Below are 12,499 nucleotides of genomic sequence, written 5' to 3'. Positions count from 1 at the left end.
ACTTAGTATGGGGAAAATCTTTCTAAAATTTGAATTGCTCAATGGGAGAGGCAGTGGACCTTCTCCTCCACCAGAGGAGGGTACTGGTGAAAGGTCTTAGAGGGGATTCCAGAATCTGAATGGTTAGACCAGACTAAATGCCTTTCAGGCTTGGGATTTTAAGGTAAGGGAGAAAAAACAAACCTTGGTTCTGGGGCTGCCAGATTTAGTGAATAAAAATACAGAATGTTTTATTTAATTTGAATGTCAGATGAACAATGAATAATATTTTCGTATCGATAAAGCTCCAATCTTGCGTGAGACATGCCTATTTTATTATGAAAACATTTCAGGTAATGTTCGTGGCTTACCTGAAATTCAAATTAAGTGGGTGTCCTGTGTGTTGTCTTATAATCTACTTGGGTCACCTGACAGGAGTGAGGCTTGCTTTCCTTCCCCTTCAGTCCCCTTGGTGTCAGTAGCAAGGGCTCCCCCAAACAAAAACATGACACTCAGGCCAGAGTCCCCAGACCAAGCACCACCCGCGTCCCACCCTCTCCTCTCACCTCCAAGATGGCCACCTCCTGCCGGTTGCGCAGGATCCTGAAGGCAAATGGGTGTCGGGGCCCAAAGCCCGGGGCCACCTCACAGCCTTGCAGGGCGATGGCGTTCACGTGGGTTCGCAGGTCCGTGTGATCCTTGTGGAAATACAGAGTGTTGCACTTCAGGCGGCACCAGCGTTCCTTCCAGCCCTGGTTCACCAGCACGTTCAGGTAGCCTGGAGGAGACAATGGTGTGAGGTTCCCATAGCCTGCCCTGGGATAGCATGGGGATGCAAGGCGGCTCCATGTGTCTGCTGGAAAGAAGGTCTCGGGGTCCTGGTCAGCTCTCTTTCCCCTGTGACCTCAGGGTGACCTTGGGCATGCATTTCTCTGAGTTTGTTTCTTAGCTGTGAAACATGGACTGATAATGGCATTCGTACATCTCTGCACAGCCTTTGGGCCACACCAAGCTTGATGAAAAGGGCAGGAACTACTGCATATGGTATATAAAAAACACAACTCTTTTGCCTTTTCTTCCCAAATCAAAACTGTTACTGAAAGATGGAAAATAATGGATGATGCTGACACCCAGTGGCAGCATGTGGGAACAAAAATGTCTCACCCACGTAATCTTAAACTTGACCAAGGCACAGCTGCTATGTAGCTAATGACCCACAGGTTTAGAATTCCCTCTTAATGTTTTAGATTTAAATTTGCTTATTTTTACCATAATGCACTCTGATTCACTGATTACAAAATATTTCTTTGTAGCCATATGTTTATTTATGTATTTATTTTTTGAGACTGGGTCTCCCTCTGTCACCCAGGCTGGAGTACAGTGTCTCTATCACGGCTCAGTGCAGCCTCAACCTCCCGGGCTCAAGTGATCCTCCCACCTCAGCCTCCCAAGTAGCTGGGATTACAGGCGTACACCACCATGCCTGGCTAATTTTTGTATTTTTGGTAGAGACAGGGTTTCACCATGTTACCCAGGCTGGACTCAAACTCCAGGGCTCAAGCGATCCTCCCTCCTCGGCCTCCCAAAGTGCTGGGATTACAGAGGTGAGCCACTGCGCCTGGCCTTGTCATGTACTTTTATAATATTTTTTTCAGGGTTAGAATATTACTGCATATCCAAAATATATGATTTTTAAAAACTGGATTCCAGTACATGGAACACTACATTTACATGAGCAAAATAATGTTTTCCCCTTCAAATCACCTTTAATTCACATTGAATGCATTTTTAATAAAAAGTACCTAAATATTTTTCTCCAATAAATTTCCCTATAATATGGGTTGTTACTTATACACCTGGCACATTCTATGCTGGAAATAAGATACCCCTGTCTTGTTATCGTGGAGAAAACTGAGAAACTGAGGCCCAGAGATGGGCAGTGATTTGGGCTACGGTCACAGGGAGCATAGCAATACAGTGGTCAGCTGGCTTTTCCTTTCGTTGAGTGTCAGGGCCTCTGGGAAGCGAAGTGATGGGAAGGCCTAGAGTGTTAATGGAGTGGGGCTTAGCCTCCCAGTAGGCTTGGATTCCGTCCCCTGCCCTGGGGGTGAGGTGGATGAGGCATGAGGTCTCCTGGCCTCAGCCCCCGAAGCCCGCACCCACAGGACCTGAACAGCCTTCCTCGCCATGCCCTGGACCCACCACAGCAGGGAACCTCCTCCTCGGTGGAGGACATCTGCAGGTCATCGGCCAGTGTCTTCTTCTTAGAGAAGCCGATGATACGGGTGATCTTGCGGCCCGCGGCCCTGCTCATTGAGCCCTTCAGTTCTGCCAGGCTGCTCTTCTTCCCTTTGCCTGTTGGGGAAATGGGTCAGGGGAGTGGAGGGAGCCCTGAGTCCCACCCATCCTTAGTCTTCCTTGTGGCCTTTTCAGTCTGCACACAGGATGGGCCTGCAGCTCCAGGGATGGCAGGCCAGGTCACCTTACCCAGGTCTACAGAATGGTCAGAACCTGCTCTGCCACTGTGTGCCCATGGGCAAGGCCCTGCCCAGTTCCAGCATTCCCCAGCCTGAGCTCCCAGAGGCTCCTACCGTGATCACAGGTCTCCCGGCGGCCAAGGGTAGAACAGCTGTCACCCACGCCCACGCTGTCAGAATCTGAGGTCTGCTTCTCTTGGGACAGCCTCTGAGGAGAGACACAGACAGTCCCTCATCAGAGGGCACATTCAGAAGTGCCCAAATTTCCCTTTATTGGTTCAGTCTCCCTCCAACTCCCCCAGCACATGATAATTAGCTAACAAATGTTTGTCAGCAACTGTCCTGTGCCTGATACCATACCAGGTATTGAAAAGACAACCATGACTTAGATATGGTTGTGTCTTTGGGCAATTCAGTCCATTTGGGGAGGGAGGCAATTAATTATAACACTTTGAAATGAATGTCTTAATTTGGACTGTATTTGGCAGGTGACAGGGAGCTGGGAAAGTATTTAAGTGGAACACTCATGTAATCCAAATTGGTTTAGGAAGTTACTTCCAGTGGCATTGTGGGGACAGACAAGAGTGGACAAGACTGGAAGCAAAAGAGCCACTTAAAAGAGTGTCATCCTGGTCATGATGAGACTCAAGAGCATGAACCAAGATGACAGTGAGGATGGAGAAAAAGAGATGAGCTGGCAGACATTTTCAAAAAAGTCATGGCGGGACCTGGTGACCAGCAGGAGTCCATTATGATCCTAACTCGGAGGAGAGGATGGGAAGGGGACACATACCCACACACCCACACGCAATATGTCAACAATTTCACTGCCAGCCCAAATTAGTTTTACCCATGACACCAACTCTAGACCATTCATCGATTCATTCATACAAGGTCCATTAAGTGTCTATTAGGTACCATGGGATGTAGAGTGGAAGCAATGATGACTCTCTTACCACTTATTAGCTGTGGGAATGTGGGAAAGTCCTTCTATCTCCCCAAGGCTGGGTTTTTTCACTTGAATTCCACCCACTTCAGAGGGCTGCTGTGACGGAGCCAGCTCAAGTGAAGGCCCATGGACTGTATCATTTCTAACACCTGTGTGGTGTGCTGCCATCTTTCTTCAAGAAGCTAAACTGTGCCAGCCACACTTGGGCCAGGATTAAATGACATCCACCCACTTAAGAAGGTGGAATTACAGAGCTCTGAGGCCCCAAAGCCTTTCCTGCCAAGATCCTCTCAAACCAGGCTCAGCTTATGCTGCACCATAAGCATAGCACGGGGAACAGAGAGGACAGGAGATCACGTGCACCTCTCAATTTCCAAAGGGCTGGAAACATGACAGCTGTCAGAAAGGGGACAGAACTGTCAAGTATAAAGAATCACCTCTTCAAATGGTGAAACAGAAGTTATGGCTCTATGTGTTCTGCAATGGTGTACAGATGGTAAGTTTTTCATCAGTTAGAGCAAATACAAAGAGGTAATGCGAGCACTTTGGAAAGAACTCGATGGTGACACTGTAATCACATGATTCTATGGAGAACAGACCCACCAATATCACATCCTCACCCTCACTCTCCACCCAAAATACCATCCCCAACATTCTAGTTACCCTCCCTGTGGATGCTCAGCCACAGGAAAGCTCAACTCTGCAAGCTTGCTTCTTCTTCCCCTCTACACATCTTTCAAACTGCACCACAGCATGCACTGGCAAATGCGTGCACACAGACACTCACACACACTGACACTGTCAACGCTGCTTTCCCTCCGGCCTCACAAATGGCAAAGGCTAAGTGAGGATAGGGTTGAGCTTCTCCTCCTGCATCCACCTGGGCACATGAGTACCCATCTTCCACTCCTGGTGACTCTGCCTGATCCCATACCTTTGCTTCTGTTCCCTCCCCTCGGCCCACCTCTGCCTCAGTGGAATCTTGCCTATGCCTTAAGGCTCAACATAGGTGCCCTCACCCTTCTTGCCCCTCCAGCCAGTGTGGGCCCCTGTTCCACTCACTGTAGCTTTCTGGGGTACTCTAATAGGCTGGTGGGCTTTCCTTTCTCTCTGAGCTTAGCCATACTGGCCGTTTGCAGTTCCATGCTTCTTCCTGCTCTTGTGCCTTTTCCCTCTGCTTAGAATGCCTTTTCCTTCCTCTTCCCTGCTAATTTTTCATCTTCATCTGAAATGTCACTTCCTCAGAGAAGCCTTCCTGGGGTGTTGAGGCAGAGGCAGGGGCCCAGGGTACCTGGTACTTTTCCCTCCTAGCACTTACACAGCTTGGCATTTATAAGTCCGTGTGACTATTTGATTCATGTCTGCTTCTTACCTGGCTGGAAATGCTGTGAGAGCAGGGCTTGCACCTGTTTGTGTTTGGACTGCATTTCAGTGGCTAGCACAGTTCCTGGGGTGCCCCGGATACTCACCAAGTACCTGTCAAGCAGGTGCTCAGGATCCTGGCCTTGAGAGGAGGGGCAGCACGGTCATCAAGAACTAGACTGTCTGGGTTCAAATCCTGGCTACGGTTCTTATTTACTATGTGACCTTGGGCAAATCTGTGTCTCAGCTTTCTCCTCTGAAAATGTACCTACCCAAAGAGTTATGAAAATCACCTCAGTTAATACACATAAAGCATTTAGTACACTGCAGGGCATGCAGTCACAGTCTATAAATACTAGCCTTGATTACATCGTGCAAGGCCCGTGTCTGTGGGTCTTAACCCTTCCCCTCAACTGTAATGTCCTTAAGGGGAGGACTTGGGTCTGAGGCCCTTTGTTACCCACAATACCTGGCAATGTGTAGGTACTGGGACATATTTGCTAACAGCCTGACCAACTGGGTAATCACTGCTTCTCTCATGTTCCAAATAGGCACACTCTTTCTCTTTTTTTTTTTTTTTTTTAAATGAAGCTTCGCTCTTCTTGGCCAGGCTGGAGTGCAATGGCACGATCTCGGCTCACCACAACCTCCGCCTCCCGGTTCAAGCAATTCTCCTCCCTCAGCCTCCTAAGCAGCTGGGATTACAAGCATGTGCCACCACACCTGGCTAATTTTTGTATTTTCAATAGAGATGGGGGTTTCTCCATGTAGGCCAGGCTGGTCTCGAACTCCTGAACTCAGGTGATCCGCCCGCTTCGGCCTCCCAAAGTGCTGGGATTACAGGCGTGAGCCACTGCGCCCGGCCTACTCCTTCTCTTTCTCTCTCTCTCTTTTCTTTCTTTTTTCTGAGACAGGGCCTCACTCTGTTGCCCAGGCTGGAGTGCAGTGATGCAATCATGGCTCACTGCAGCCTCCACCTGCCAGGCTCAAGTAAGTCTCCTACCTTAGCCTCCTGAGTAGTGGGGACTACAGGCTTGTGCCACCACACCTGGATAATTGTTTTGTAACTTTTTTGTTTTAGAGATGAGGTCTCACTATGTTGTCCAGGCTGGTCTTGAACTCCGGAGCTCAAGTGATGCGCCCGCCTTGGCCTCCCAAAGTGCTGGGATTATACACCCTCCTTTTCTAATTGACAAATTTCAACTTATTTTTCATGGCACAATTGCAATGTGACCTCCTCCTGTCCTGGCAGGGTGCATCACTCCCTCCTCTGGCTTGTACTGCACTTTGGGCACAGGCACTCATTTGTTCATGCATTCATGAATTCAGGAGACATTTATTAAGCACCTACTGTTGTGCCAGCTCTATGCTGGGCACCTACAGTTTGGCAGTTGCCTGACTTTCCCCCCAGCCAGTTAGTTCCCCTGGGGTTCAGCCCGTGTTGAGTGGCCACTGCCTGGCCCGGGGAAGACCTAGCGGAGACAGATATACCTTGTCCAGGTCCAACTTGCACAGGAGGACTGGGGATCTGGGGACCTCCACTCCCTCGGCTCCCCCACCTGGCTTGCTCACTTCTCGGATGACCTGTGAAGAGGACACACAGCTGTGAACGGGTGGGCAGGGAAGCTGTCGATGCAAAGGAAGAATGGGGTCTGTGTGGTGAATGCTGTAGAACAGAGGGTCAGGGCCACTGTGGGGAAGAGATGGGCTGACACAGCCGCCTGCACATGTGTGGGGCACACTGGGGTTTGTAAAGGCTTTCTCCCATATCTGTCCCCTGGGTTGAAAAGATACAACGAGGGGGAACAAGAGGCTTATTGCTAATCAGTTGTGTGGTCTTGGAAGAGCCACTTCCCTGCTGTGGGCCTCAGTGTCCACATCTGCAACATGGGAATATACTAGTCCTCTGCTTCCCTCCTTGGGTTGCCTGAGGACAGTGTGACCGTGGATGTGAAGAGTGATGGGAACTATAAAGCCTCACAAGCGTGAGGGACCTGCTTCTGTGACCATGTGCACCTTTACAGCAACCTGTAGGGCAGCTGGAGTTATCACCTCCATCTCCTAAAGGCATCCGCTTACTTGCCAAGGCCACACAGCAATAAGCATGAGATCAGGAAATAATCACAGCCACCATTTGTTGCTCACCTAACTGGTGGCTTTCTGTGGATTATCCCATTTTATCCCCCACCAGCCTTGTAAGCCCTGAGTTACAGCTTAAGATGATGAGCCTCACAGAGGGGAAGCCACCTGTTAGGTGGCAGCAGAGCCAGAAACTAAATGCAGGCAGTTCAGCTGCCCACTGTTAACCTCTGGGCTGACGGCCGCCCAGGATCAATGTCAAGGCAGGTCTCTTTTAACTCCAGTCTAGGGATCTGTCTGCCGACCCAACCAGCCCGTGGAGGGTACAGGCTCCCCCAGCAGGCAGGTTCTCTCCCTTCCTTCCCTCCTGAGACAAAGGGGTAATGAGAAACACCAAATGTTCCATCATGGGGGCTGGTTATCACAGGAAGGAAGGGGCTGGGTGGGGAGGGAGGTGTTTGGTTTCATTGTTCCAGCAGGAAGATCAGAGGAGGAAAGGACGGTGTCAGAGTGAAGTAGAGGCGGTGCAGGGATGGGGTCTGCTGTAAAGGAATGGGGGATGGGGCATCGCAGTCATCTCAACAGTAATTACTGACAGTTACCACATACTCACTGCCTGGTAGGCACTGTGCCAAGGGCTCTCCAGAATCCTTCCAAGGACCATTTCACAGATGAAAAAAACATGCACAGAGGGGCAAAGTCATTTGCAGAAGGTCACACAGCCAGTAAGTGCCCCTTAGGCCTGGGGCTTGCACTCAAGTATGGGTGCCACAAAGTCCCCTCTCATGTCATTACTATGTCATCCTGCCTATGGCCTTTGGAGTAGATTTACTTCTTAGCTTCAAATTCTGGCTCCAACCACTTTGGTTGTGTGACCTTTGGCAAGTCACTTAAGTTCTCAAAGCTGTGTCTTAGTTTCCTCATCTGTGAAATGGGAACAATAATATTTTGTCCCATTTTCAAGCAGAAATGAGGTCATGTATGTAAAGCTCTTGGCACAATGCATGGCACAAAGTAAGTGCTCATTTTGTGGTGACTCATTGTTCCGTGTAGCTGCAGAGGCAGAAGCTGGCCCATGGGTGGTCATTACAAGGATGCACATTTCAAGGCAAGGAAGGATTTTTCCTTTGTTGTTGTTGTTGTTGTTGTTGTTTTAAGAATTCGCTGGTCTAATGATGAAAACAGCTTCCTTTGTAGATACTAAGCTTCCAGTTCCAGGAGGTATACAAGCCCAGGCTGAATAAGCCCACAGTAAGGATTTGAAAAGGGAATTCAAATAACCAGAAGGAACACAGGTCTCCAGCATGAAGTCTGCCTCTTGGAGATATCTGAGGCCCATTTCCATACATAAGCCCTAGCCACGCACAGGGCACTTGGGCTCAGGCACTGAGCAAGAGGCTCTTCCAGGGACAGGAACCAGCTCTACCGAGGGCTGGCTTGGGGAAGAGAGAAAGGGTGGGAAGGCGGGAAGGTCAGGTGCAGGCCACGCACCTTCAGCCACTCCTCCGCCTGCTCTCGGCTCTGCAGTGCCAGCACCAAGACCTCGGTAGCCCCCTGGGTGAAACGCAGCTCGTGCCTCTTGTGCCGGCTGTCCTTGGGCACGTAGATGACGCTGCAGGTATCCAGCGCCAACCTCAGATGCGGCTGCCGGTCCTTGGAGCTTTTGTAACACTGGACAGGGAGAGAAACACATCAGGATCTTCTGAAGTAGAGGGTAGAGGAGGGAGACATCCTCACACAAAGGCTTGGGGGAAGCCCGACCTCCCTTTAGAGACCTCCCCCACCCAGGCTAGCCATGGGCACTGTGCAAGGATAGCTGAAGGGTCCAGGCCATTCACCCTGGAAGAGAAGTCTGGGATGAGGCATCTTTGGGCAATTTTCAGTCACAACTACCTATTTGGGGAGAGGCAGAATGTAGCACAATCCTAGGAAGACCAGGTTAGCCTAAAGAACCAGAGAAGAAATGGGCTGGCTGGGGAGGAAGCCAGTTAAAAATCTACCTGGCAGGAATTTGGGAGACAGAATTCTAACAGAGATGGAGGGTTGGCCTTGGAAAGTCAATAGTTTACGAATAATGATTCTCACTTCCCCATTTTTTTAATGAGCCCAGCATTACCTTCATAACAGAGCCAGTCAATGACATTACGAAAAGAGAAAATTATAGGCTAATTTCTCTCATAACCCAATGGCAAAAGCCCTGAACAAAATGCTAGCAATTGGATTCCAGACGTATATAAAAAGCAGCTACATCAAGACCAAGTGGAGTTTATTCTAGGAATGCAAGAGCGGTTTAACATTCAAAGATCAACCGTATCATTAATCATATGAACAGAAAAAAAGGCCAAAAATCACCTATCTGAATAGAGCTAGAAAAAGTATTTGATAAAATTCAGCATCCATTTAAGTGAACTAAGAATAGAGGGATCTCCTTAATGTAATAATAAGGAACATTTTCATCCACAAACAACCCACAGCAAATGTCATCCTGAATGGTAAATTATTATTATTATTATGTTTAGAGACTGGGTCTTGCTTTATCACCCACACTGGAGTGCAGTGCTGTGATCATAGCTCACTGCAGCTTCAAACTCCCAGGCTCAAGCAATCTTCCTGCCTCAGACTCCTGAGTAGCTGGGACTACAGGTGCATACCACTATGCCTGGCTAATTAAAAAACATTGTTTTTTTTTTTGGTAGAGACGGAGTCTTGCTTTGTTGCCCAGGGTAGTTTTGAACTCCTAGCTTCAAGTGATCCTCCTGCCTCAGCCTCCCAAAGTGCTGGAAAAACAGGCATGAGCCACCATACTCAGCCTTAACAGTGACTTCCCTTTAGAGCTCTAGACTGAGACAAGGATGCCTGCTCTCCCACTTCTGTTTGCATTGTGCTTGAGGTCCTAGCTACTGCAATATGTGGAGAAAAATACAGAAGGGGTAGGAATGGAAAGAGGTTGGTCATGTCCCTTGGACTAGTGCCGCCCTGGAGTGAGAAAAGGTCATGTTTCAGATGCATTCATGTTGGGCAAGGCTTGTCAACGGATTTCTGGGGAGAGAAGTTATTCTTTTTCTGAAATTATGTTTATCCTCTTACTTTGTAATTAAAGATGCTCTTTCTTTTATGAAATGATAGGATGAGAGATGGTAAATATAAAAAAACCCTTCTTAAAAAAAGCAAGTAATAGAACGATTGAGTTTTGTAGGGGATTTGTTTTATAAAAGACAGATGTATGGAAATGAGGGTGGAAATGTGTACACTAAAGCTATTATAATAGTGGTTATCTCTTGGTCAAGGAAATTATTGACGTTTGGTCAATAGTTTTTATTAAAATCACTTTTCATTTGTTTTTCTCTAGTTTTATAAATAAGCACATTTACTTGCATAATGAAAAGCAACAAAAATTTAAAAGTGATAAAAAATTCTGTTTTTTGGACAAAACAAAAACATGGTAAAGCCTGTATCAGGTCTTTTTTTTGGTTTTTGAGATGGAGTCTCACACCGTCGCCCAAGTTGGAGTGTACTGGTATGATCTTGGTTCACTGCAACCTCAGCCTTCTGGTTTCAAGCGATTCTCCTGACTCAGCCTCCCAAGTAGCTGGGACTACAGGCACACACCTGGCTAGTTTTTTGTATTTTTAGTAGAGATGGGGTTTCACCATGTTGGCGAGGCTGGTCTCGAACTCCTGACCTCAAGTGATCCACCTGCCTTGGCCTCCAAAAGTGCTGGGATTACAGGCGTGAGCCACCGTGCCTAGCCCAGGTCTTTAAATTTAAGAGAGAGAGAGAGAGAGAAAGAGAGGCACAGGGTGTGTGTGTGTGTGTTTAAATTCTGCTCCAGTGGGGAAAGTCCTGATCTTGGGAGCATGGGGGCTTTGAGCTTCTGTGCACAAAGTCAATCCGGGTATGCCCAAGGCAGACATATCCGCATGTATGTAGAGACACACCCACATGCAAGTCCATGTGAAGCCAAGGCACATGGCTGCTGCTGACCACTCACCAGGAGCTGGTCCTCCCTGATGACCGTCAGTTGCTTGGCCCACTGCCCGAAACGCTTTTTCCGCAGCAGGAAGGCACATATCCTGCATTCCCTCACCAGGTGCATGGAGGCCTCCTCTGAGGGCCACTGGTGTCGGGGCTGCGGGCTCTTCCCTTCCTCCTCCTCCTCATCGTAGGACTCATAGGAGCTGCTCATTGCGTCAGAGTCATTATCTGCAGGCGTCATGGGAAAGGATCCATCACTGTGCCATCCTAGGGAAGCACCTTCTCACCCCTCTGCAGCGATCCCTGCACTGGGGCCTGAGGCTAGGAAGGCATGGGCATAAGGCATGACACTGGTAATGACTAAGGCCCCTACTTTTTTTTGGAGATGGAGTCTTGCTCTGTCACCCAGGCTGGAGTGCAGTGGCGTGATTTCGGCTCACTGCAACCTCTGCCTCCCGAGTTCAAGCGATTCTCCTGTCTCAGCCTCCCAAGTAGCTGGGATTATAGGTGCCCACCACCACACCCGGCTAATTTTTGTATTTTTAGTAGAGATGGGGTTTCACCATGTTCGCCAGGCTGGTCTCCAACTCCTGACCTCAGGTGATCCACCTGCCTTGGCTTCCCAAAGTGGTGGGATTATCGGTGTGAGCCACCACACCTGGCTGGCCCCTACTTTTGCACTTTGTTGTACCGATTTATCCCTTGCTTTGCGATCTTGGTTACTTCCCTTCTCAGAGCTTCAGTGTCCTCATCAGTAAAATGATCATAATAAATGACAGTACCCACTTCAGCCGGCTATTTGAAGACCAATGCATGGACAGTGTTTAGCCAAGTGTTTGGCACCCAATAAATGCTCAATAAATTTATGCTATTGTCATTACCCCTTCATCTTGACATCTGTTGTCTCTGATTATTCTCACAATAACCCAGCAAATCTCCATTTTATAGATAAGGAAACTTGAGGCTCAGCGAAAAGAAATTACTCACCTAAGATCAGTTATCAAAAGTCAGGGAAAGGGTTAGATCCAGGCCTCCTGACTCCCATTCCAGTGGTCTTTCCACTGAGTGCTGGGGTCACCCAAAACAAGGGTGTTGGGGCCTCTCTAGTGACCATGGTCTGGGTGAGGGGCTGGTGGGCACACCCATGCTAAGGGCCAGGACAAGGCCTGCTCTTTGCAAGGGCAGAAGCTCTGCCCAGCATCTGGACGCCCACCTGGTACTTACAGGAGCTCTTAAGCTCGCCGTTCACCCTGGTTGCAGGGTAGCTGCTGTCTGCGTCCTCATAGTAGCCATCCACAATCGAGTGCGAGGGGCTGCAGCCATCTGTGGGTTGTCAGAAAGAGCTGCACTTTGGAGAAATGCAGGCAGACTCCAGGGGCCAGGACTGGGGGAGACCCTGACACCCCTGCTCCTCCTCAGGGAAGAGACAGCAGGCACTCTGAGCAGCTCAGGCCAGGGTGTGAGGTCTCCTCTCTGCATCTCATCTGTTCTAGCTCCCCACAGTCCCTCTGCTCCTGTCGCCAGAAACTGCCCTCCCGGGCTGTCATACCTCCCGGCCTGTATTCATGCTGTTCCCTGTGCCCTCTGTCTTCTACCAGAGGACTTCTCATCCATCAAGACCCAGATCAAAGATCTTTCCTCTGACTTTCTCAGGCAGTGAGTGGTCAGCTCCTCCTTA

At 49.0% G+C, this 12,499-nt stretch overlaps 1 protein-coding gene across 2 annotated transcripts in view; it reads right to left on the bottom strand.

The window, feature by feature from the left end:
- AFAP1L1 (actin filament associated protein 1 like 1) overlaps positions 1 to 12,499 on the bottom strand; it is a 68,292-nt gene that overhangs the window by 22,705 nt on the left and 33,088 nt on the right. The window contains exons 6-12 of one of the 2 annotated variants that reach the window (XM_024246944.3): positions 12,046 to 12,144; positions 10,838 to 11,049; positions 8,338 to 8,517; positions 6,259 to 6,351; positions 2,571 to 2,664; positions 2,182 to 2,334; positions 546 to 757 (exon numbers count right to left, since the gene is read on the bottom strand). In XM_024246944.3, coding sequence (XP_024102712.3) covers positions 546 to 757; positions 2,182 to 2,334; positions 2,571 to 2,664; positions 6,259 to 6,351; positions 8,338 to 8,517; positions 10,838 to 11,049; positions 12,046 to 12,144 — 1,043 coding nt within the window. The remainder of the gene's footprint in view (positions 1 to 545; positions 758 to 2,181; positions 2,335 to 2,570; positions 2,665 to 6,258; positions 6,352 to 8,337; positions 8,518 to 10,837; positions 11,050 to 12,045; positions 12,145 to 12,499) is intronic. The other variant, XM_063724315.1, reaches the window with a different exon arrangement.

This window comes from Pongo abelii, chromosome 4 (genome assembly GCF_028885655.2).
Source record: "Pongo abelii isolate AG06213 chromosome 4, NHGRI_mPonAbe1-v2.0_pri, whole genome shotgun sequence".
NCBI lineage: Eukaryota > Metazoa > Chordata > Mammalia > Primates > Hominidae > Pongo > Pongo abelii.
The sequence above is the reverse complement of the archived record's forward strand: the minus strand, read 5'-3'. Positions and strand labels throughout refer to the sequence as shown.